The sequence below is a fragment of the Phascolarctos cinereus genome, unplaced genomic scaffold (genome assembly GCF_003287225.1).
Source record: "Phascolarctos cinereus isolate Bilbo 61053 unplaced genomic scaffold, phaCin_HiC Scaffold_2;HRSCAF=192, whole genome shotgun sequence".
Taxonomy (NCBI): domain Eukaryota; kingdom Metazoa; phylum Chordata; class Mammalia; order Diprotodontia; family Phascolarctidae; genus Phascolarctos; species Phascolarctos cinereus.
The window spans coordinates 220,012,829-220,034,404 of NW_027555625.1; the positions used below are offsets into that span (position 1 = coordinate 220,012,829).

General features: G+C 36.7%; 1 protein-coding gene across 5 annotated transcripts in view; it reads left to right on the plus strand.

Annotated features, from left to right (window-relative positions):
- Positions 1-21,576, plus strand: part of RBKS (ribokinase) — a 122,268-nt gene that overhangs the window by 50,004 nt on the left and 50,688 nt on the right. For all 5 annotated transcript variants that reach the window (XM_020983779.2, XM_020983780.2, XM_078149785.1 and 2 more), the window contains exons 3-5: positions 13,048-13,111; positions 15,780-15,842; positions 20,697-20,861. In XM_020983779.2, the coding sequence (XP_020839438.1) occupies positions 13,048-13,111; positions 15,780-15,842; positions 20,697-20,861 (292 nt within the window). The remainder of the gene's footprint in view (positions 1-13,047; positions 13,112-15,779; positions 15,843-20,696; positions 20,862-21,576) is intronic.

The window sequence follows — 21,576 nt, forward strand, 5'->3', positions numbered from 1 at the left end:
AGTTTTTACTTACATTTCTCTCCATTTTTCTGAAATGATTTGAAAATGAACCATAAGAACTTATGTTCTTTTTTTATAAGCTTTATTAACTAGTAAAACTTAAATATACAATAAGAAAAGAAAAGAAACACATTACAAACATAAATATTGAAGCTTGAATACAAAATAAGAAAAGAAGAAAAAAAGCATTGCCCTGTGTACAGCAGAATGTAAGAGAGGATTCAAAATATGCTGTAATAAATTTCCCTTTCAAGAAAGCCTATTATAAATACTGCACATTGTACTGAGAGCCATCAATCTTTTCTTTGCTTCTTTATAAGTTTTTTTTTTGTTCTCTGCTATGCACGTTTTACTTTGTTCTTTTTTGCCCTTTCCTCTCCCCCTACCCAGGCTACAACTAAGCATGCATGTGTGTGTGTGTGTGTGTCTCTTTATACATACACACATACATATAAACATGCATACATAATACATATATACACATACATAAACATATACAAACAAATATATGTGTGTGTTTACATACACATACCCATACATATATACATATACATATACTTAAGTATCTATAATCATACTTCACATATAGACAGATACATTCATATGCATCTATGTAAGACCGTATAATACTTATTTGTCCTCTGTTTCTCTGAGAGTGGCTAACCTCTTCCTTCATAACTCCCAGTCTTTCCATATTTTTCCAAGTCCACCAACTTATTTCCTTCACCACAGCCATATTCTAACCTTATACTGTCTAGCTATTTTAAATAGTCCAAAAAAACATTAATGAATATGGCTGACACAGTGTAGTTTTTTTCCTCTTTTGATTAAATCTATTTTAGCCTTCACTTTGTCCAAGCTCATGATTACCACCCTTCCTTCTTTTTCCCTGACAAATTCTATTCCTGGTCTTTATTTTATATTTGTGTATATCTCTTATTTCCTATCCCTCTTGAGTCCTCTACTTTACTTCTACCCATTACCTTGCCCTCCTGGTACTTAACCTACCCCTGCTCCAAGTATCCCTTCCTTATTCTCCCATTCCCTTTAATCAAAACACTCTTCTATACCCCCCTTTTTCCTTTCTCCTCACCTTCCCTTCTAAAGATCCCTCTGTATCCCCTTAGTGTTTTGTTTCTTTCTGAATTTAGAAGACGTTTATATCCTTCTAGATATATCTGTATTGTTCCCTCTTGAACCCATTCCCAATGAAAGTAGGTTTCCAGAACTACCAGTCGTCCTCCCCCATCTAATTCCCTCTGTAGATTCTTCCTCTCACACCTCATTTGTATAAGATAATTACTCTTTTTGGCTGTGCCTAAATGGTTTTACTTTTTAAAATCGTATACTCAAATCTACCCCAATCTTTCTTATGAACTACCTAGTTACTAATAACAATCTTTATATCTAAGATTTACCATTTCCTCATGTAAAAGGTAAACACTCTGTCCTTATTGAGTCCCTTATAATTAGTCTTTGATATGTACTTGTATTTCTCTTGGATCTCAGATGTCAAATCTTATGTTGAGTTCAGGGCTGTTTGGTTGTTTTGGTTTTTTTTAACAAAATCCTGAAAGTCTGACAATTCATTAAATATCTTTTTTTTTCATTCAAGATTATGCTTAGCTTTGCCGAGTAAGATATTTTCAGCAAGAACCTACATTCTTGCCAAAGGTGAAAAGGTTGTTGCCTTCAACTTTTGCATTTAGTGAAATTTGAAGGTTCATTTATACCTTGGGATATTTTTTAAAAGGGATTTATTCCCTTTTAAAAAAGGGATTTATTTCCTAATGGAAATAAGGCTTGGTTGATTTTTTTTTTCTTAGGGAAAAGATGGAAAGAACAAGTTCAGTACATTGCAGATTTTACTGAAACATCTCTGAACTGTCAGCCTTCGATTCCCTATTGTACATAGCCCTTTTCTCTCCACAGGATTCCTTCAATGATTTACAGGCTATGCAATTATCATTTTACCTATTACTGAAGTACAGCTTTATTAATCTGTGATTAAGATAATAGAATTCACCTCTCCCTTCTTGATCAAACACATGTAATATGAAGAATTCAAATGAAGAAAACCTCATTTTACAAGAATGTCTTAGGATATATTCTTAAGCTGAATTGTTCATCATCAAATCAATCAACAAATGTTTGTTGGCCAGGATATAGACAGTAACATGTTAGGAATTATGAGATATGGTCTGCCTTCAGGGAGTTTACAGCCTGGCTAAGGAGATAACACTGACAATACAAATTTGTGTATGATGCGTCAATAAGTGGTGTAAGAGGAGGAAGAGATGAATGGGGGCTAGAATGATCTGAGAAAGCTCCAGATTAAAGGTGAGGCTTAAGATGGGCATTTAAGCCCTAACAGTGTTTGGATAGGACTGAAGGAAAAAAGGGAATGTCATGAGAAAATGCAAGAATTTTAAACGTGTTTTCAGGAGATAAAGGAAAGCCAGCATGTCTAGATTGGAAAGAGGCAAGGTTTAAAGGTAATTTGGGGCGGGACTGGGGAGTATTTTAAATGCCAAATTAAGATATGTTCACTCTAGGCCATAAGAAAACCACTGGAGATTTTTGAGATTTCAAAGGAACTGAACAGTCACTAAATCCAATAGCTTATTTTTATTAACCATCTACAATGGAGCAAATACTATGTTAGCACTTTCCCTGCAGAAAGCCAAGTACTATACTAGATATCAATAATAGCCAATAGTCAATATTTATATACTGCCTGATTTTATCTCATTTGATCCTCACAACAACCCTGAAAGGTAGGTACTAGTTTTATCCCCATTTTACAGATAACGAAACTAAAGCAAATATAAGTTAAGTGACTAGCCCAGGGTCACACATCTGGTGAGTGTCTAAGGCTGGATTTGAACTCAAGTCTCCCTGACTCCAGGCCCAGGGCTCTATCTATTGTACTACCTAGCTGCCTGAAGATCTAGAGGATACCAGTACAAAAAGCAAAATAACATTTCAGCTCACATTTATTAAGTGCCCATTATGTTCCAGGCAATATTCTAGGCATTGGGGATACAAGTATGAAGAAAGATAAAATTCCTAACCTCAAGAAACTTACTGTATGCAGAACATATAGCATATACACAAACACATATAATACAAAGTGGGGAGTTATTAGGGAAAAGAGGAAAACTGACCAACTACTCTAGAAATATTTAAGGAGGGAGAAAGCACTAACATCCGGGCAGATCAGGGAAGACTTCACTGATCACGGGCAAGTACTGAGTCTTATTTATCTTTGTTACTTTCTGACCACCTAGCAAAGTATATTATTAGCAATTAATAGGTTTTTGTTGATGAATGCATGAATGTCATGGCTATTGAGTAAAGATTAAAGTTTATATTTATAGACTACAGCCATGGAACTTATAAAATCACATCCCCTGCTCTTTTTTTGGTTTATGCATCTATTCTATGCCCTTGTAATAGAACTCAAGCACTGCTGATCACAATGAAGGATAAGATGATATAGTTTCTCCTAAAACTAGACAGGTTGGCCTGGACTTGATAACCTAGATCACTGATTTATTTAATCACAATAATATAGCAAAATGTTAAGGTTTCTCAAAAGGACAAAATAAAATATATTTCTTTATAGGCTTGGAAAGTAGCCTTCATAGTCTTTCAGCATTTTCTTACCCACATTGATTTGTTGCTGTTGTTCAGTTATTTCAAGTCTTGTCTGATTCTTCATGACTCCATTTGGGGTTTTCTCAGCAAAGAAATGGCAGTTTGCCATTTCCTTCTCCAATTTATTTTACAGATGAGGAAACTAAGGCAAACAGGGTTAAGTGGCAAGTCACTTAAGAAACTGAACAAATCCAATACAGCTAGTAAGTGTCTGAGGCCAGATTTGAACTCACAAAGATAAGTCTTCCTGACTTCAGACCCAGCATCCTATCTACAGTGTCACCTAGCTTCTCCACTAATGTTGATGCAGGCTATTATTGTTACATGAAACAACAATATTTTCTCTAGTGTGAAAGCCACTTATTTTTTTCCCCAGTTTCTTAACATTTTTATTTAAAGTTTTGAGTTTCAAGTTCTATCCCTCCCTCTCTTCCTTCCCCCCTCCCTGAGATGGTAAGCAGTAAGATATAGATTATACATGTGCAATTATATAAAACATTTCCATATTAGTCATTTTGTACAAGATGACTCAAATAAAAGGGGGAAAAAAGTGAAAAATAGCATGCTTCAGTCTGTATTCAGTCAATATCAGTTCTTTCTCTGGAGGAGGAGAACGTGCTTCATCATTAGTTCTTTGGGATTGTCTTGGGTCGTTGTACTACTGAGAATAGCTAAGTCATTCACGGTTCTTCACTGAACAATGTTGCTGTTACTGTATCCAGTGTTCTCCTGGTTCTGTTCACTTCACTATGCATCAGTTCGGATAAATCTTTCCAGGTTTTTCTGAAATCGTCCTGTTTGTCATTTCTTAGAGCACAATAATATTCCATTACAATCATATACCATAGCTTGTTCAGCCATTCCCCAATTGATGGGCATCCCTTTAACTTCCAGTTCTTAGCTACTGCAGAAAGAGCTGCTATAAATATTTTTATACAGATAGGTCCTTTTCCCTTTTTTTGGATGTCTTTGGGATATAGACTTAGCAGTGGTAAAAGCCACATATTTTTAATAACCAAAATGGTTAAACTTACTTTACAGCAGCATAAAAAATTTCCAAAGGAAAGAAGAAATCATAGAATTATCATTATAGAAATGAACAGATGGGGTACAAGATAAACTGATATGAAATTTCTCTTTCCTTGGCACCATTAATTTATTTCTATAAACCACACTCCCCTTTAGTAAGCCAGAATTCCAGCTGTGATGATGTAAGTCCATTTGGTGGCACATGGAAAAACCACTGAAGTTGAGCTAAGGGAAAATATATGTTAAGAAATTGTGAATGAGAATAAAAAGCATGAATTACATCAATATTTTTATAATGACGCATCCACTAGAGAGACATATAATGAAATACTTGTAGGAGTTTGGTCCTTTATAGTCCACATATAACAAAGTCATGGGTCAGGGTGGTCCAGTGATAGTTGCTGATGATATTTTAAGATGAAAATCTCTACAGATGTTAAGAAAAATGAAATGAATATCCCCAGGATGAAGAGATTACACAGGCATCCTGCACAAGACCTAACCAGATTTGTTTGAGCACTCCCCTCCTCCTCATATGTTCCTTGGCCATAAATCAAATTAGCACTGCTAACATGGAAGCAGAAAGAGGAAATCATTTCAAAACATACTGAAGTATATTCCAATATCTAACATGTCTCCATTTGCCAAAAAATTCTTTGACAATTGGTAATTCTTATTTGTTATTTCCCAGGATCTTGGATTTAGAACTGAAAGGGATCTTAGAGGCCATTAAGTCAAACCCCCTCATTTTACAGATAAGGAAACTGACATAGTTTGTGGTTTTGAGTTTGTGACTTGCCTAGAATCACACACCTACTAAGTGTCTAAGGGAGGATTTGAATCTCAGTCTTCTAGGAAACAGCACACACAGGAGGCAGCTAAGCTCTCCAAAACAGAGAGGTTGCCCTCTGTACCAGCTTGGTAAAGTAGAACATAGAAGTCGATCTGGTGTCAGAGGGCCTGGATTCAAATCCCAGCTCTGCTATTGTGTGACCTTGGGGAAGTCACTTAAATTTCTCTGGGCCTTAGTTTCCTCATCTATAAAATGAAAGGATATGACTTCTAAGGGCCCTTTTTTCATATATTTTCTTTTTTGTTTTCAATTTCAATTTATTTTTTTCTACTTATCAAAAAAACTTTTCATTCTCTCCTACCTCTCCCAAAGGCAGAGACTGGGGGGAAAGAATCTTGTAACAGATATGCTTAGGAACAGAGCAAATACCCACACTGGCCATGTCCAAAAAATATCTGCCCCCCCCCGAATCCATCATCTCTCTGTCAGGAGGTGGGTAACATGTTTCATCATCAATTCTCTAGAATTGTGGCTAGTTATTGCATTGAGTCTTTCAGTTTTGTCTTTCAAAGTTGTCTTTACAATGATGATATTACTGTAAGAATTGTTCTCCTGGTTCTGATCACTTCACTCTGTATCAGTTCATACAGTCTTCTCAAGTTTCTCTGAAACTATCTCTTTCACTATTAGTTTCAAGTTATTTGACTCCATAAAAAAGAACTACTACAAATAATTTTGTACATATGAGTCCCTGAAGGACAGGAGGCAGCATGCACCAGGCAATTCAGACCACTACCACTACCTTAACCAACATGTGCCCTTAGACCTTGATGGAGACAACCCAGGACTCTGAGTCCAAGAACCTTGGGAATAGCAGTTATCTCCTAAACCACCAACCTAATTCCAACCTATAACCTTCAGCGTCTTTGAAGGGAGTAATGATTGTTAAAAAGGGGCCCAACTGTTCCATCAACACCAGCAGTAATTGCTAACCAGCTGCCACCAATAGGTAGATAGAGCTTTTGAATGGGAATATACCTCCTCCTCCACCAGACCACTAGTTCTGCTTCCAGCCCCAGCCTCATAGCCCTCATCTGGGGAAACAGCTATCCCAGTCGATTGCCACAGGGCAGGCAAACCAACCTAGCTGATGCAGCAAGATACCTTTGGAGGAGAGACAGGAGGCAGCATGTACCGGGCAGGGCACCACCATCTCCCCTCAGACCTGGTTGGAGACAACCAAGGATGCTGAGCCCAAAACATTGGGAATGGCAATGCCTCCAACATAGCATCCATAGCCATCATCCTGGGAAGCAACCTGGGTTGAGATGGAACCTGGCGATGACTACAGCCACATCTACTGAAGAAAACACAGTTCTTGTCACCCAAGTCCTTAGCGATGTCAGTGGTTTGGCCTCAGAAACTGATATTTTATCAGTAGTAATAAGAAGAGGCATTACCATCTGCCCTTATTGCTTTATCCTAAGCACCATGAGAACCTTCTATCTGACTTTTAGCTGAAATGTTCCTTGTGTGTTGGTTGTCTCCCCCATTCGTATGAGAGCCCCTTGAGAGCAAGGACTGTCTTTTGTTTGATGCTTAGAACAGTGCTTTGCATAGAATAAGTGTTTTCTGAATACTTCATTTATTCATTAAGAGGTTTTCCCTTCACTCAGTTATCTCTTTAACCTAAACCCAAAAATTATAATGTGTATTGGAGAGAGTTATGATTGGAAAGACATGAAGAAAAATACAAAATTTTAATTTAGTATTTATAGCACTTAAATTCTCTCTGAAAAAGGAGACATATTCAATCAGGACCCACACTGTAGTTGATTCAGACCTGCTCTCTGAAAGGAGATGATTTGATCCCAGAGAAAAGGATATCAGATGGCAAGCCTGCTACTGCTACTACCAGTGAAATACTAAAAGAACTAGAGAAGGTCCTTAAGCACATGGGGTAAATTCTTTATATACAATTTATAGGAAGAAAAAGACAAGAATCACGAAGTAGAAGAGGGCATATATGGGTTCAGTTCATTCAATAATAATAACTGACTGAACTACAGTTATGTTTAACATTTAAAATACAGTTTCCCTCAGCATGCATATCTCTACTGCCCCCTTGTAACTATGAGATTATGTGTTTCTTGAGGACATGACCCATATGTTAGTAATCTTTGTATTCTCCATAACACTTAGCACAAGTATTTGAACACAGTAGTTACTCAGTAATTATTTGAATGGCTTAATGACCTTCAGGCCATTTTTTGCCCTTTTGGAATACCTCCCTGTAAGACCTACCACCAACTACCATTACTAATTTTTCCATTTTAGATTTAGATTTACCTTTGATCTTCATTTCAATCATATTTCATCAATATCAAAATATTAGATATAGGAAAGAGAGCCTTACCATGTGACTTTAACTTGGGCTCTACACACCTATTTAGAAATAAACAACATTATTCTAGTTATTTATAATATCCTATGCTGGGACTCACCCAACTGTGCGACACCTGATTTTTCCCAGAGGAAAGACTTAGAAAGGAATTTAAAAGAAAGAAGACTTTTTTTGGTATGACTCACAGAAGCAAGAAATAGGATAATTCAGTGCTTACCTGGCATTGGAGTTGGGCCAATTTGCTACAGATAACTCCTACTATATGAGGTATTCCTACTATATGAGAATTTCCCTGCAGCAAAAACTCTTTGCATTAAGCTTTCAATATTATAGGGCTTGGGAGGCAGTAGGGCATAGTGGATAGAATGCTGAACTAAGAGCCAGAAAGACTTAGCTTTAGATCCTGCCTGACTTATACTTATTAGTTGTATGATCCTGGGCAAGTCACTTAGCTTCTCAAAGCCTCAGTTTCTTCATCTGTAAAATGAAGATAATAGCACCTATTTTGCAAGTTTGTTGTATCAAATGAAATGCAGTATCTAAAGTGCTTTGCAAATCTTGAAGCACTAGTGAGTGTTAGCTGTTATTATTGGGGTCAGTTATTATTATTGGGATCTTGACAATATGAAATGAATGGAATTAAGAATCTTTGAAATTCCTATGAGGGCAGAGAAGGGATGCAGGATTATGTTCTCTGAAGAAGCAGATATCAAAGGAGACTTCCAGAACATCCAAAAGCCCATTGGACCATTGATCTCTGGCATCACTTTTGCCATAACCAATGGAGGATTTTGGCTTTTTCCTATCTTTCCATCTTTATTTCACATTACTCTCCTTTACCCAGGCTACATACCCGCCATACCAGACTACTTAGCTATTCCCCTAACTGGATATACTGTCTACTGCGCCATGCATTTGGATTTTTGTTTGTAAAAATAAGTTTTATTTATGCCTTTCATTTTTACATCAAATTGCACTTTCTGCAGAGGGCATTTTCCGAGCCCACACCCCCCCCACCCCAGATGCTACTAAGATTTCCCTCTGAGATTACCTTCCATGTATTCTGTATATATGCCTATTTATTTATGTTTGCATTTATATGTTTGTTATTTACATGTGCATGTATCTCTCCTCTATTAGAATGTAATGTCCTTGAGGGCAAGGAATGTTTTTTTCCCTTTTTTGTCTCTCCAGCACTTAGCAGAAAGAAGGAAGGATGGATGGATTTGTTAAGCATTAACTATGTACTGGAGATACAAATACAAGATCAATGTGGGCATGATTTTGAAGTCTATATTGGTCTGAGCCCCTCCACAAAATAGGGGCTCCAAGAGGAAATCACCTGTAGTAGTTAGGGGGGATGGGGTATAGGTCTTGCAGAGAGAAATTACAGGGTGAACAGACTGCAGGGATAATAAGATATTCCAGGACCAGAAGGCTCCAGGTGTAGAGGAAGTTCCAGGAGTGCTTGGCACATAATAAGGGCTTATTAAATGCATGTTGACTGACTTACTGACATCACACTTATTTCCAGATGTGCCACTCCTCACCCCCTCCCCCAGTTAATAAATGGAATGTATGAATGAAGCCTGTCTTTTAGAAACATGTTCTAATCTCTAGCTAAAGGACGTATTCAGCCAGACTCTCAGCAGCACACACCCCTTCCCCTATCCCCATGAGGACCAAAGGACTAACAAGGAGCCTCTAGTGATTCATGCCCCTTAGCAACAGGCCAGAGTATGTGTCCATTCCCATCTAACTGAAGTTAATCAAAACCAACTGACTTGCTTCTGACAGTATATGCTACAATCCACACCCACAATCCCAAACTTCTCTATCAAGAACCTCTATGCATTTGTGCAGGTTTTTTCCCATTTCTGAAGTTCACTTAACCACTAATATTCTCACTGGTCAGCATACTCCTGTTCCCTTAAACTTAGCCTATTCCAGTGACTTTGAACCCCCTGCTGCCAGTGTACAAATCCTATTCCCCATTCCTTAACTCCCTCACTCCTACCCCTGTTCACCCTATCCCCTCAGTGTGCTACATCAGATCCCCCTGCCCCTTCTACTGTGCCCTCTGTGGTGCCTACTCTATAATTAACAAATTTCTTTCATCTTAAACTTTTTTTCTTACATCTTCTGGCCCTCTCTGAGACATGGCTTTCTCTCAGTAACACACTTCTCTCACTACCCTTTATAGTACTGGCTACATTTTCTCTTGTAACCTCTACTCACTGGTTATGATGAGGAAGCTGGAATATACACTGCTTCCATTGACAATAATAAGCTTTCCTTCAATCACCTTTTTTAAGCAACCTCTCTTTCTTTGATGTTCCCTCTCCAATCATCCAATCTAAGTCTTAGCAGCTAATATCTATACATCACCAGGACATTCTCCTTTCCTCAATGAGTTCAATGCCTGGCTCACAGTCTTTCTCTCCTTCCCCTCTCTTGCTCTCATACTATGAGACTTCAGCATACATACTCATACCCTCTCAAATACCCTAACATTCTAGTTCCTCAATCTGTTCAATTCCCATGGGCTACTCCTCCATTCTACCTCACCTACATAGAGAGCTGGCAACACACCCTGACATCACCCACAAGTCTTCTACTTCCATATTTATGAATTTGAAATTCATTCCTCTGATCATAATCTTCTAGCACTCCATCTTTCCATATGCCTTATGACCTCTAACACAGTTCTTCATCCAAAACATGATCTCTATTCCCTCCACCCCTCATTTTTTTCCCCAGCCATTATCCCTGCACTGGTTACATTATCTTCTCTTCCCTATCTCAACTCTGGTGAATCAGATCATCTCTATACTATCCTACACCCTATATTTCCTTTCCCCTTCATCCTACTGCCAGCCATATCTTGCCAAACCTCAACCCTGAACTACAACCACTATTCACTTCCTTTTCTTTTATTCACACGTAGCTGAACAGAGCCAAAGGAAATTACAAAGCTGTGCTAACTGGGCCCACCACAGATTTATGTGATCTGATCTCTACTGGGTACTAACCTGCAACAAGGCAAACATTCACTTACTCCCCAACTTATTTTTTATCCCTCTCTCCATAGTGTCTATTCCAGCCTTTCTCTCTGAACCTCCAAGTCTCCTTTCGCTTCTTGGCTCGTGGAGCCTCTCTCCATAGTTGTTTATTCCAGACTTTTTCTGTTTGAGCACTCCCTCTACTCCTCTCAGCCTCACATTTCACTGAAAAAAACCAGGCCATTTGGCAAGACCTCTCTTTTCTTCTCTTGTCCTCATTTCACATCCCTGAGACAATCTCCCTCTACTGTCTCTTCCTTCACTTTGATCTCTGATGAAGAAGTAATCCTTCTCACATCATAAACAAATTAGAGAAACAGAAGAAATTTCCTTTCAGAACTATGGTTAGAGAAAGAATTGATGACCAAACCCTTGTTTGAAAGGGTCACAGAACAATTTATATCTCAGTCTACTTCACTGGTTCTTCATCCATGTTATGCCTACTAATCTTGGGTATCCCTTTAGGTTTTGTCCTGGGGTCCTCTTTTCTTTTTTTCTCCATACTATCTTACTTGATGATCTTATCACCTTCTATGGGTTCAATTTTCATCTCTTTTCAAATGATTTTGAGATCTGTATATCCATGCCCTAGTCCCTCTGCTGACCTATAGTCACACATCTCCAGCTGCCTTTTTTTCATCCAAAACTGAGTGTCCTATAGATAACCCAAACTCAGTATTTCCAAAAGAGAATAATATTTCCCCCAAAATTCTTCCCAGTTTCCCTATTACTGGTGAGAATGCCACCATCTCTCCAATCACTCAAGCTTGCATCCTTGGTGTCTTCTTAGATTCCTCTCTGTTGCTCATCTCATATATCCAATCCATTGCCAAGGCTTACCAGTTTGGCACCTTCACGGCATCTTCATATGCATCGCCTTCTCTACTTATACATTCACAGCCCTAGTTCATTACCTCTCCCCTGGACTCTTTCAGTAGCCTTCTAACCACTCTTCCTGTCCTAAGTTTCTCCCCACTCTGTCATTCGCTCATTTGCCAAGGTGATTTTTCTAAAGCATAATTCTAATCATATCACCTCGCCTGCTCCATGAGCACCAGTGAGTCATTGTTACCTCCAGAATCAAATATAATGGTGTCTGGCATTCAAAAAGCTCTCCATAAGCTAGCCCCTTCCTGCCTTTCTAGCTTTCTTACTCCGTTTTCTTCCCCATGTACCCTGCAATCCAGCTGCACCTGCCTATTTGCAGGTCCTCAAAAAAGGATGCCATCTTTGTGTGTTTGCTGTATCACACACCTAGAATGCTCTACCCCCTTTGCCTTTTAGTTTCCCTGCCTTCCTCAAATCCTATTTTGTATAGGAGGCCTTTCCTGATTCCTCCAGATGCTAAATTCTTTCCCCTTTCAAATTACCATCATGTATTCTGTATACATCTTATAAATACTTCATTATTTACCTCTTGTCTCCCCCATTCAGATGTATGTTTTCTAAGGACAGACTATTTTTTTCCTTTCTTTTTATCCCCAGGGTTCAGGGATGCCTAACAAATAGTAAGCATTTAATAGATGCTTATTGATTGACTGAATCCTCTCTTCCCCTGTATCTCCTTGTTTCAAAGTCATTCTCTTCTTTCAGAGGCTTTAGCTCAGGTGTCCAGTCCTTCAAGGACTTTCATTTAGTCAGTCATCTTCACAATATTCTGGGTAAGGGATCCATTGTGCCTCTTAGCACCATGGATACTAAAAAGTAACGAAGCTTACTACAACCTTTTCCATTACTGGACGATTCTTATTGGAAGTTTTCCATTATGTTAGACCAAAATTTGCTTCCCTGTAACTTCCATCCAGCTTTATCCTTTTGGACCAAGCTGATTAAGTCTAATCCATCTTTCACGTGTCAGCATTTCAAATAGTCATGAAGTGTTTTTCATTTTAGATAGGAAGTAACTAGAGCATTAATTCATAGTGTAATTCTCTGGGCTAAAATATCAAGTCTAACATCTTACATTAAGAGGATTAATTAGTTCATGTTTATAAAGTATAGTGCAGATATGCCCTTTTTAAATGTTAATTTTCTAAAAACTACATCATAGCATTTTGCTAAATGTAAAAGCTCTAATATTCATCATTTCTTTGATACAGGTTGGCAAAGATTCTTTTGGCAGTGATTATATAGAAAACTTAAAACAGAATGATATTTCTACAGGTAAAATTTCATCTTTTAAAGTTTAAAAAAGCTTTTTCTTTGTTCTTGTTATGGGAGGAAAAAAAAGTTGGCTATAAAAAGATTTATTATTGTATTATCCTCTATTGGCTAAAGATTTTTTTTTCTCTCTAAGTATTTTGTCTAGCCTAGTTTGTGTAATTTAATTCTTTAATTATCGTTTTTTTTCAGCAGAGGTAAAGCGAAAGCAAGTTATTACCATTTATCAGGTAGCCTGGCTTCAAACTGAGGTGGCAGAGAAAACAGGACTGTGCAGACCTAAAAAGCATTTAGGATATAAGTGGAAAATTTAGAAAAGGTAGAACTGAAAAAGTCCTTAGTGCAGAGAAGTTCCATTCAATAAACATTTATCAGGTGCCTGCTCTGTATTCATTAAGAGACAAGATCAAAAATCACCCTGGGAATCTGGGAAGTCCTGGGTTTAAGCCCAACCTCTGACACATACTTCAGCCCTTGGCAAATTAACTTCTTAAGGCTGCAGGCATCTCTCTAAGAGTATAAATTGCAGGACAATTTTCTAAAAAATTGTATACTCCTAGTTTGATGCCTACCTATATTGTTGGTGTCAGTTTCCTCATTCAGAGTTCTCTGGACCAAAGAACACACAGGCCTAGACAGAAAACATGTTGTATACATACACACACACACACACACACACACACATATGTATATACAAGTATGTACACACTCGTGTGTGTATATATTATACAAGACACATCTAGTACATTTCCCTCATTTTACGGAAAAGAAAACAGGCATATAGAGGTGGGGCAACTCATCCAAAGTCATACATTTGGTTAGTAGTAGGACTGTTCTTACTGTGACGTTATGCTGCCACTCATGCTTCACCTTATCACAGCTTTACATACCACGATTTTTTGTGGAAGGCCTATAAAAATGGAAACAAGTGTGCTTTTTGGTTTGGATATCTTACCTGTCTCTTATTTCAAGTCTTTTCAGTAAATGGAAGAAAAAAAATAGAAGTGATTTAGAAGAGAAAAGCTAGTGGGCGTGGGGGAGTGTCTGATGTGCCCAGATTTTAATATATATTACAAAGCAAGTATCCTCAAAACAAAGAAAATTAGTATTAGTTTACAAATTAGTGTGCAAAAAATTAGTACCTGACAATTTTTTTCAAACAAGAATTCATTTTTTAATAAATTCATTTGAGAAAATTGGCTGTCAATATAGTGGAAAAGTATTTAGACTCAGATCTTTTTTCATATATTCCATTAAATTCTAAAGGGATAAGAAATTTAAACATAAAAAAATGAAAGAAAATTGAATAAACTATCTGAATTGTGATGATTAATTTTTAAAAATTCAACAGATGGAAAGAATTATTGAGGATAGATAAATGTGCTTTAATGCATTAAAATTAAAATTTTTCTGTGCCACAGAAGGGAATATAATTAACTAGAAAGAACTAAAAGGAATATAAGAAACATGAAGATTGGGGAATTTTTATAGAAAATATGACTTTGAAAATAACATCTGAAACATATGAGGGACTGTTAATTCAGTCACAATGGTAACTCCCAGACCATATCAGATAAATGGCCAAAATATATAAACTTGGAATTTTCAAAAGAAAAAACACAAATTACTAATAATTGCTTGAAAAAATGCTTAATTTCACTAGTAACAAATGAGGTACAAATTAAAACAACTTTAAGATACCAACTCACATCCATCAAATTGGCAAAAATAATAAAAAGTAACAAAATTTGGAGCTGGCATTGCTGTGGGAAAAAAATTCATTCGTTGCTGGTAGAATTGCAAACTTGTAGAATCTCTTTAAAGAGTAATGTGGAAGTTAAATAAAATCTGCAAAAAAAAAATCATAACCTTTAACCTAATAATATAGTTTTGGAGAATAAACCCTGAAAGTGCTATAAAAGACAAAAAGCTGTTTGTGCAAAGATTTCCATAGCAGCATAATTCATACACAGTTACAAAAAAAGTTGGAAACAAATGACCAACAATAGGACAATGGTTAAATAAATTATGGTATTTTAATGTAATACAAAGAATACAATGAATGCAAAGAAATCTAGAAAAACCTGTATGAAATAATTCAAATCAAAAAAAGCAGAACTGAAAGAAAGGAGTATATCTGTAGACTTATTAACTACAATCATATGAATACAAAAAAATGAGAATGAATAGACAAAGATTTTTGAAAAGGACTCAAAGGAAATGTCTTATGATATTTTATTCATTGAAATTAATTTAGATGTAAATTGTCACCATGTACATATATTTGTTTGTATTGATTTGCCATGTTTAATTTTTAAACAAACTTTTTTGAAAAGGAAAATGCCATTGTATTATCTATAAAGGCTATGGAATTTGTGGCCACTGCTATGAAAGAATTCATCAAAATGTAGACTCCTTTGCTTCGTCTTTTATACTTTGTAGGTACAAATTAGTACTTTTCAATTGAATGTAAACTCCTTGAGGAAGGAACTGTTTTGGTTTTGTATTTATAGCCCAAGTACCTAGCACAATCATTACCTGATACAGAATAGGTAATTAATAAATGTTTGTTGAATTGAATTATTTGTTCATTTCTTTGTAGTTACTTTGTCAAAGTATATTGTGCATTTTGTGTTCTATCTACTATTTTCTAATATTTCTTCTCTTTCAGAATTTATGTATCAGACCAAAGATGCTTCTACAGGAGCTGCTTCAATAATTGTCAATAATGAAGGTAGTTATTTCTTGTGTTAAAGCACCATTTTATAAAAGAATATTTTACTTTCAAAACTATAAAAGAAGGCATCACCTTTGCCCTAACCTGCTGTATATTCTCATCCTGCCGCTGATATTCTTTGAAAAGTCCAAAAATACAATTTTATCCACTGATTGTCTTCTAAGTTATTCATTCAGGTATAATGGCTGTCACTATTTACAGAGTTTTGGAATTATCATTTTGTTATTGTTCAGTCATTTCAGTCACTCTTTGTGACCCTATTTGTGGTCTTGACAAAGATACTGGAGTGATTTGCCGTTTCCTTCTCCAGCTCATTTTACAAATAAGGAAACTGAGGCAAACTGGGTTAAGTGACTTGCCCAAGGTAAACACAGCTAGTAAGTGTCTGAGGCTGGATTTGAATTCAAGTCTTCCTGGCTCCAGGCCCAGCACTATATCCACCACACTACCTAACTGCACTTAGTCATCATAGATCAACTCTTTATTCTTTAGTATCTAGTTGTACTTTTCATATAAGCCTGGATTCATATTTATCTATAAAAGCAATTAAGTGTTAGCTATTTTATTGAATGTGATGAATAATAGTACATGCAAGGAAAACAATTTGACACATAATAGTTTTTGAACATCCCCTGGGTGCCAAGCAGGAACTATTTGCTTTTAACTTCCCTTTTTTGTTCATTTGGGTCTTATGTTTGAATAGTGACCAAATTATAAATTTCTCCGTTTACATCTATAAAAAATTATTGTGAAAAATTAAGCTCATCATATTTCCTTCAATTGAATTCTTGCTTCTGATTTCAGTTTTTACTTGAATTTGATAAGCCAAGAATTACAGTTCTCCATATTGTGACAGTAGGCAGAGTGGTTTCCATTATATTCAGACATTTAAAAGTCTGAATATATCATTATGCACCTTAAACTTCATTGTGTTTTGGGGGGTTTTTTTGGTTTTTGTTTTTTGATAGGCAGTGGGGTTAAGGGGCACACAGCTAGTAAGTGTCAAGTGTCTGAGGCCGGATTTGAACTCAGGTCCTGATTCCAGAGCCAGTGCTCTATCCATTGTGCCACCTAGCTGCCCCTTAAACTTCATTTTGAATAATTGTGGTTACCAATTACAGCTAATTCTTTGTCTAACAGCTCTTCTTGTATGTTAGTGATAGCTTCAAATTCAGAGAACCATAGATTTAAAGAACTAGGGACCTTTAGAAGAATCTGGTCCAACCCTCTTATATTACATATTAAATTTTACAGAAGAAACTGAAGCCCAAAGAGATTAAGTGATCTGCCCAAGGTAACAAATAACAGAGCTAGAATTTGAACCTTTGTCTTCTGAGTCTAGATGTGGTATTCTCATATGTATACATAAGAACTATGTATATGTATGCATACATACACATATCTACATACATACATACATATATACATACATACACATATCTACATACACACATACATATATATATATGTATATATATATAAATATGTAAAAGAAATAAGGAAGATGTATGTGTGCACAGGGTATTCCAAAAGTTTTAGTGCTGTGTGTATGTGTTTGTGTATGTACTTTCTTTATTTTTCTTCCTAGAGTCATAGAATGGGAAAAGTAGAAGGGACCTCAGAGATTATCCTTACTCTAAGATAATAATGCTGTCTTTTGCATTTGAAGGTGATGCCATGGCCCCAGAGGACATATACTTTGAGTTATTTTTCTGATAGCAAGAAAGGATTTATGCTGATCCATCCTTCATCCTCTTTTCCAACAAGCATCATGCCTTTGTCAGGTGACTGGTTAGAATTTGTTCAAAGTTATTTTTAGGCCACATCTTTTATAGACAAATCAGCCTGCCATAAGAACAGCCTCTATGATTTACTGCATTTATCTCTACAGAAAAGCCCCAGGGCCAGGCACCAGGAACATCTCTGCTACAGACTCTTGTGTCATGGGACAGTGGGTCCAAGCTTGCTAAATGGACCAGGTATCAATGTCCCATTTCTCCCTTCTCTAAGATGATATAGACAGGGATAATTCTGAGGTTGTAATATTATTAAGTATTATCATTGGCACTGGATTCTTTCAGTATCAGATGCAGCTTAACATTTGTTAAATATTTTTAAACATATTTCAAATTATAGACTTTTTGTAATACAAAACTCTGCACAATTGATGCCTAATTTGTTTGTATACACAGACTGACTGCACATAGGTCATTGATGATGTGTATCATGCAAATTTGCTCCTATTTTTACCAACAAAAATGAAGTCTGTGTTTGGGTTTCCAAGGCTGTTACCACAAATTCCACCTCTTTCCCCCCGATCATCACTCCCTTTGCCTCCCCAACAAAAAAAAAAAAAGAAAGAAAGAAAAAAGTATTTTATATATCATTTCAAAACGACATTTCCCATGGGCATACTTACTTTCAGCTTCTCTCCCCTACTTACTGAATTAAGAATAATCCCCACCACAATTAGACTGTAACCTACTTTTCTAGTGTTATCTCGTACCTTCCTCCTTCCTAATAGGCCATTCACTATGCCCTGTGCTTGTTCTCCCCTCTCTCCTTAGTGCTTTTGCTTACCCTGTCCCACATTTTCCCATCCCCACCTCTGCTTGTTGAAACGCCTCCATTTTTTGAAGGCCAGACTCAGGTATCATCTCTTGCATCTTCCCTGATCGCCCCAGCTAGTAATAAATTCCCTTCTCGGGATTTTTTATGGCCCTTTGTTTAGACTTTTTCTTTATACTTCTTATCTTTTGTCTTGTGTTACGGTTATTGATGTAGATGCCATATTCCTCTTGTTAAATTACAAGTTCCTTAAAGGTAGGAATTGTGTCATTTTTCATTATTATATTCTTACCACTTGGCATGGAGACTTGCACAGTGCACAAAATAGACAAAGTTCTCCATAACATACATACTTCAAGCATTGTTGTTTCCATTTTATAGATGAGGAAACTGAGGCCCAGACAGGTTGTCCATGGTCACACAGCTAGCAAGTGTCAAAGTTCTAACTGAGCCCAGGTCACTTGACTCCAGACTCAGTTTTTCAACGAAATCACATTGCTTCTCAGTTATCTCATGTGTAAAAGGGGGCTAACACCACTTGCCTTGCTTGTCTCACAACGTTGTTCTGAAGCTTGGGTATTATTTCAGTACGTCATTGATGTGGGTCCTCCTACCATTTCAGATTGAAATCTGTCCATCCCTTCTTATCCATCCTGTGTAATTCTTGTTCATGTCCTTCCATAAATCCTCTACAATTTGCTGAATAATGATATAGTGCTATGTGAATGTAAGTTATTATTTTAATTATTCTGTAATTTCAATATAAGTAGTGGATAGAGTGCTATACTTAACAAGTCAGAAAGACCTGGGTTCAAATCCTGCCTCTGACACTCAACAAATTCTGTGACCGTGGGCAAGTCACTTAATCTCTCTAAGCCTTAGGCATCCCTCTAAGATTTATCTGCTAACTTATATTCAGATTCTGATCTACTCTGGCGGATAGAGTTCTCATAACAACAAAATCATAGTGCATTCATTGACATATGGACCTAATGTTATTGAGTATTGCTAAATAACATTGATAAGTAGCTTACTATTTTATCAAGATTGAAAGAGATCAAAATGTGATATGCAAATAGAAAAAAAACTTTCGTTACCAAAGTTACCCTTCATGGAAAAAGAAGTGATAAATTGAATAGGATCATAGATTTAGAGCTGAAAAGAACCAGAGAGCTTATTTAATTGAACTGCTTCACTTTCTACATCATTTAGCATCCAAAAATTATTTGCTCACAGGTGTTATAGGATTACAAGATAAGGTCACTTAGAAGGTGGAGTCTTATAGAGTGTTCTAGTGATCTATGCTTAGTCCTGTGCTAGATATTTTTTTATCAGTGACCTTTCAAATATGTGAATAACAACAAGCTCAAAGGGATAGCTAACACCAGAAGATAGTCAAGATTCAAAAAAACAAACAAACAAACAAACAATTATAACAGGCTAAAACATTGGGCAAAATCTAAAAAGTCCTGATTCTATAAAGATAAAATTTAATAGAGCTAAATGTAAAGTCTTACACTTAAGAAAAAACAACTTTACAAATCTAAGATGAGGAAGTCTGACTAGATTGTAGTTCATCTGGAAAAGGTCTAGGGGCTTTAGTAGGTTTAACTTAAGGCCGCAATGAGAGCTGGCATCCAAGAAAAATAATGCAGTTTTAGGCTACATTAAGAAAGGCAGAGGTTCCAGAAATATGGAGGTAGTAGTCCCACTAACCTCTGCCGTGGTCAGACCACAAGTGAAGTAATGGTAACACATTTGAAAAACAACATTAATAAGCTAGAATGTGTCCAGAGGAGGACAGACAAGATCATGACAGGCCTTAAGTTCATGTCAAACACAGCTTGGTGGAAAGAACAGAGTATGTTTAGCCTAGAAAAGAGAAGACTTAAGGGGGACATAACAAATGACCTCACATATTCAGAGGACTGCCTGCCATGTGAGAGGCAGATTAGATTTGTTCTGGTTGGTCTTGATTGGCCTGCTTGGCAGTCAGAATTAGGATCAATGGGTAGAAGTTGGGAAAAAATCAAATTTAGGTTCAATATGAAGAAAACCTGCACAATCATTGGAGCTATCCGAAAGTGGAATGGACTGCCTTAGGAAGTGGTATGTTTTCCTCCCATTTAGAGGTCTTGAAACAAAAACTTGTCAGTGCACTGTAGAATGGATTCTTATTCAGGGATAGATTATACTAGATGTCCTCTGAAGTCCCTTCCAACTTCAAGATTCTCTGATGCTTGTTTTTGTAACTTAAATAAGTACCCAGAAATATCTTTCTAGGACAGAATATTATCGTCATCGTGGCCGGAGCAAACTTGCTGTTGAATTCTGATGACCTGAGGAAGGCAGCTGATATCATTAGCAGAGCCAAAGTAATTATCTGCCAGCTAGAAATATCTCCAGCTACTTCTCTGGAAGCCCTGACAATGGCCCGCAAGAGCGGAGGTAATTTTACGCATTTGTCATTCTTCCTATGAAAACATCTCTTTCTCTCTCTCATGCTAGCTCAAAATTAGCTTTTTTAAGAGGCAACTTTATTTTGATTTTGATCTCTTTAACAATTTTTCACAGCAAACTACTGTGCCTTCTTATATCCACTTGGCTTTACATTTGTCTTTTAGTTTTAGCAAATGTTAGGGAACTTTACAAATATGGTGAAAACCAAGCCATCTGGCTCAGTACCAGTAACAGAGCTTTAAAAACTAGCATGTCAGATGTCCCCCAATACAAACCCTCAACCCAGTTCCCAGGCCTAATGCCAGGACTGACTTGAATCACCACTGAAGCAGCCCAACATAAACAGTTTCTGGTGATGTTATTTTAGCTTAGAGAATCTGGAAGTGAATCTTGTCACATAAACGTGTATGGTAACGGCACAGTCACCATTTGATAAACACCTTCAGAAGCTAGAGCATCGTTCTCATTCGGCTCTGTAAAAGTTCCAAACCATTTTTGCAACAGAAGGTTTATTTTCAAAATTTTAGAATTTTTTTGAAATAGTTTTTATTTTTCATGCAGTTTATCTTCATGTATTTGAGAATATTTTTAGGTTTGGGAACTTCACGTAGGGCATTTTTGTTTCCTCAAGTGGGCTCTTGATTAGCAATTTACCTCTTCTCCTTCAGCTTCAATAGATAGATATCATTGAGTGCTTCCTTTG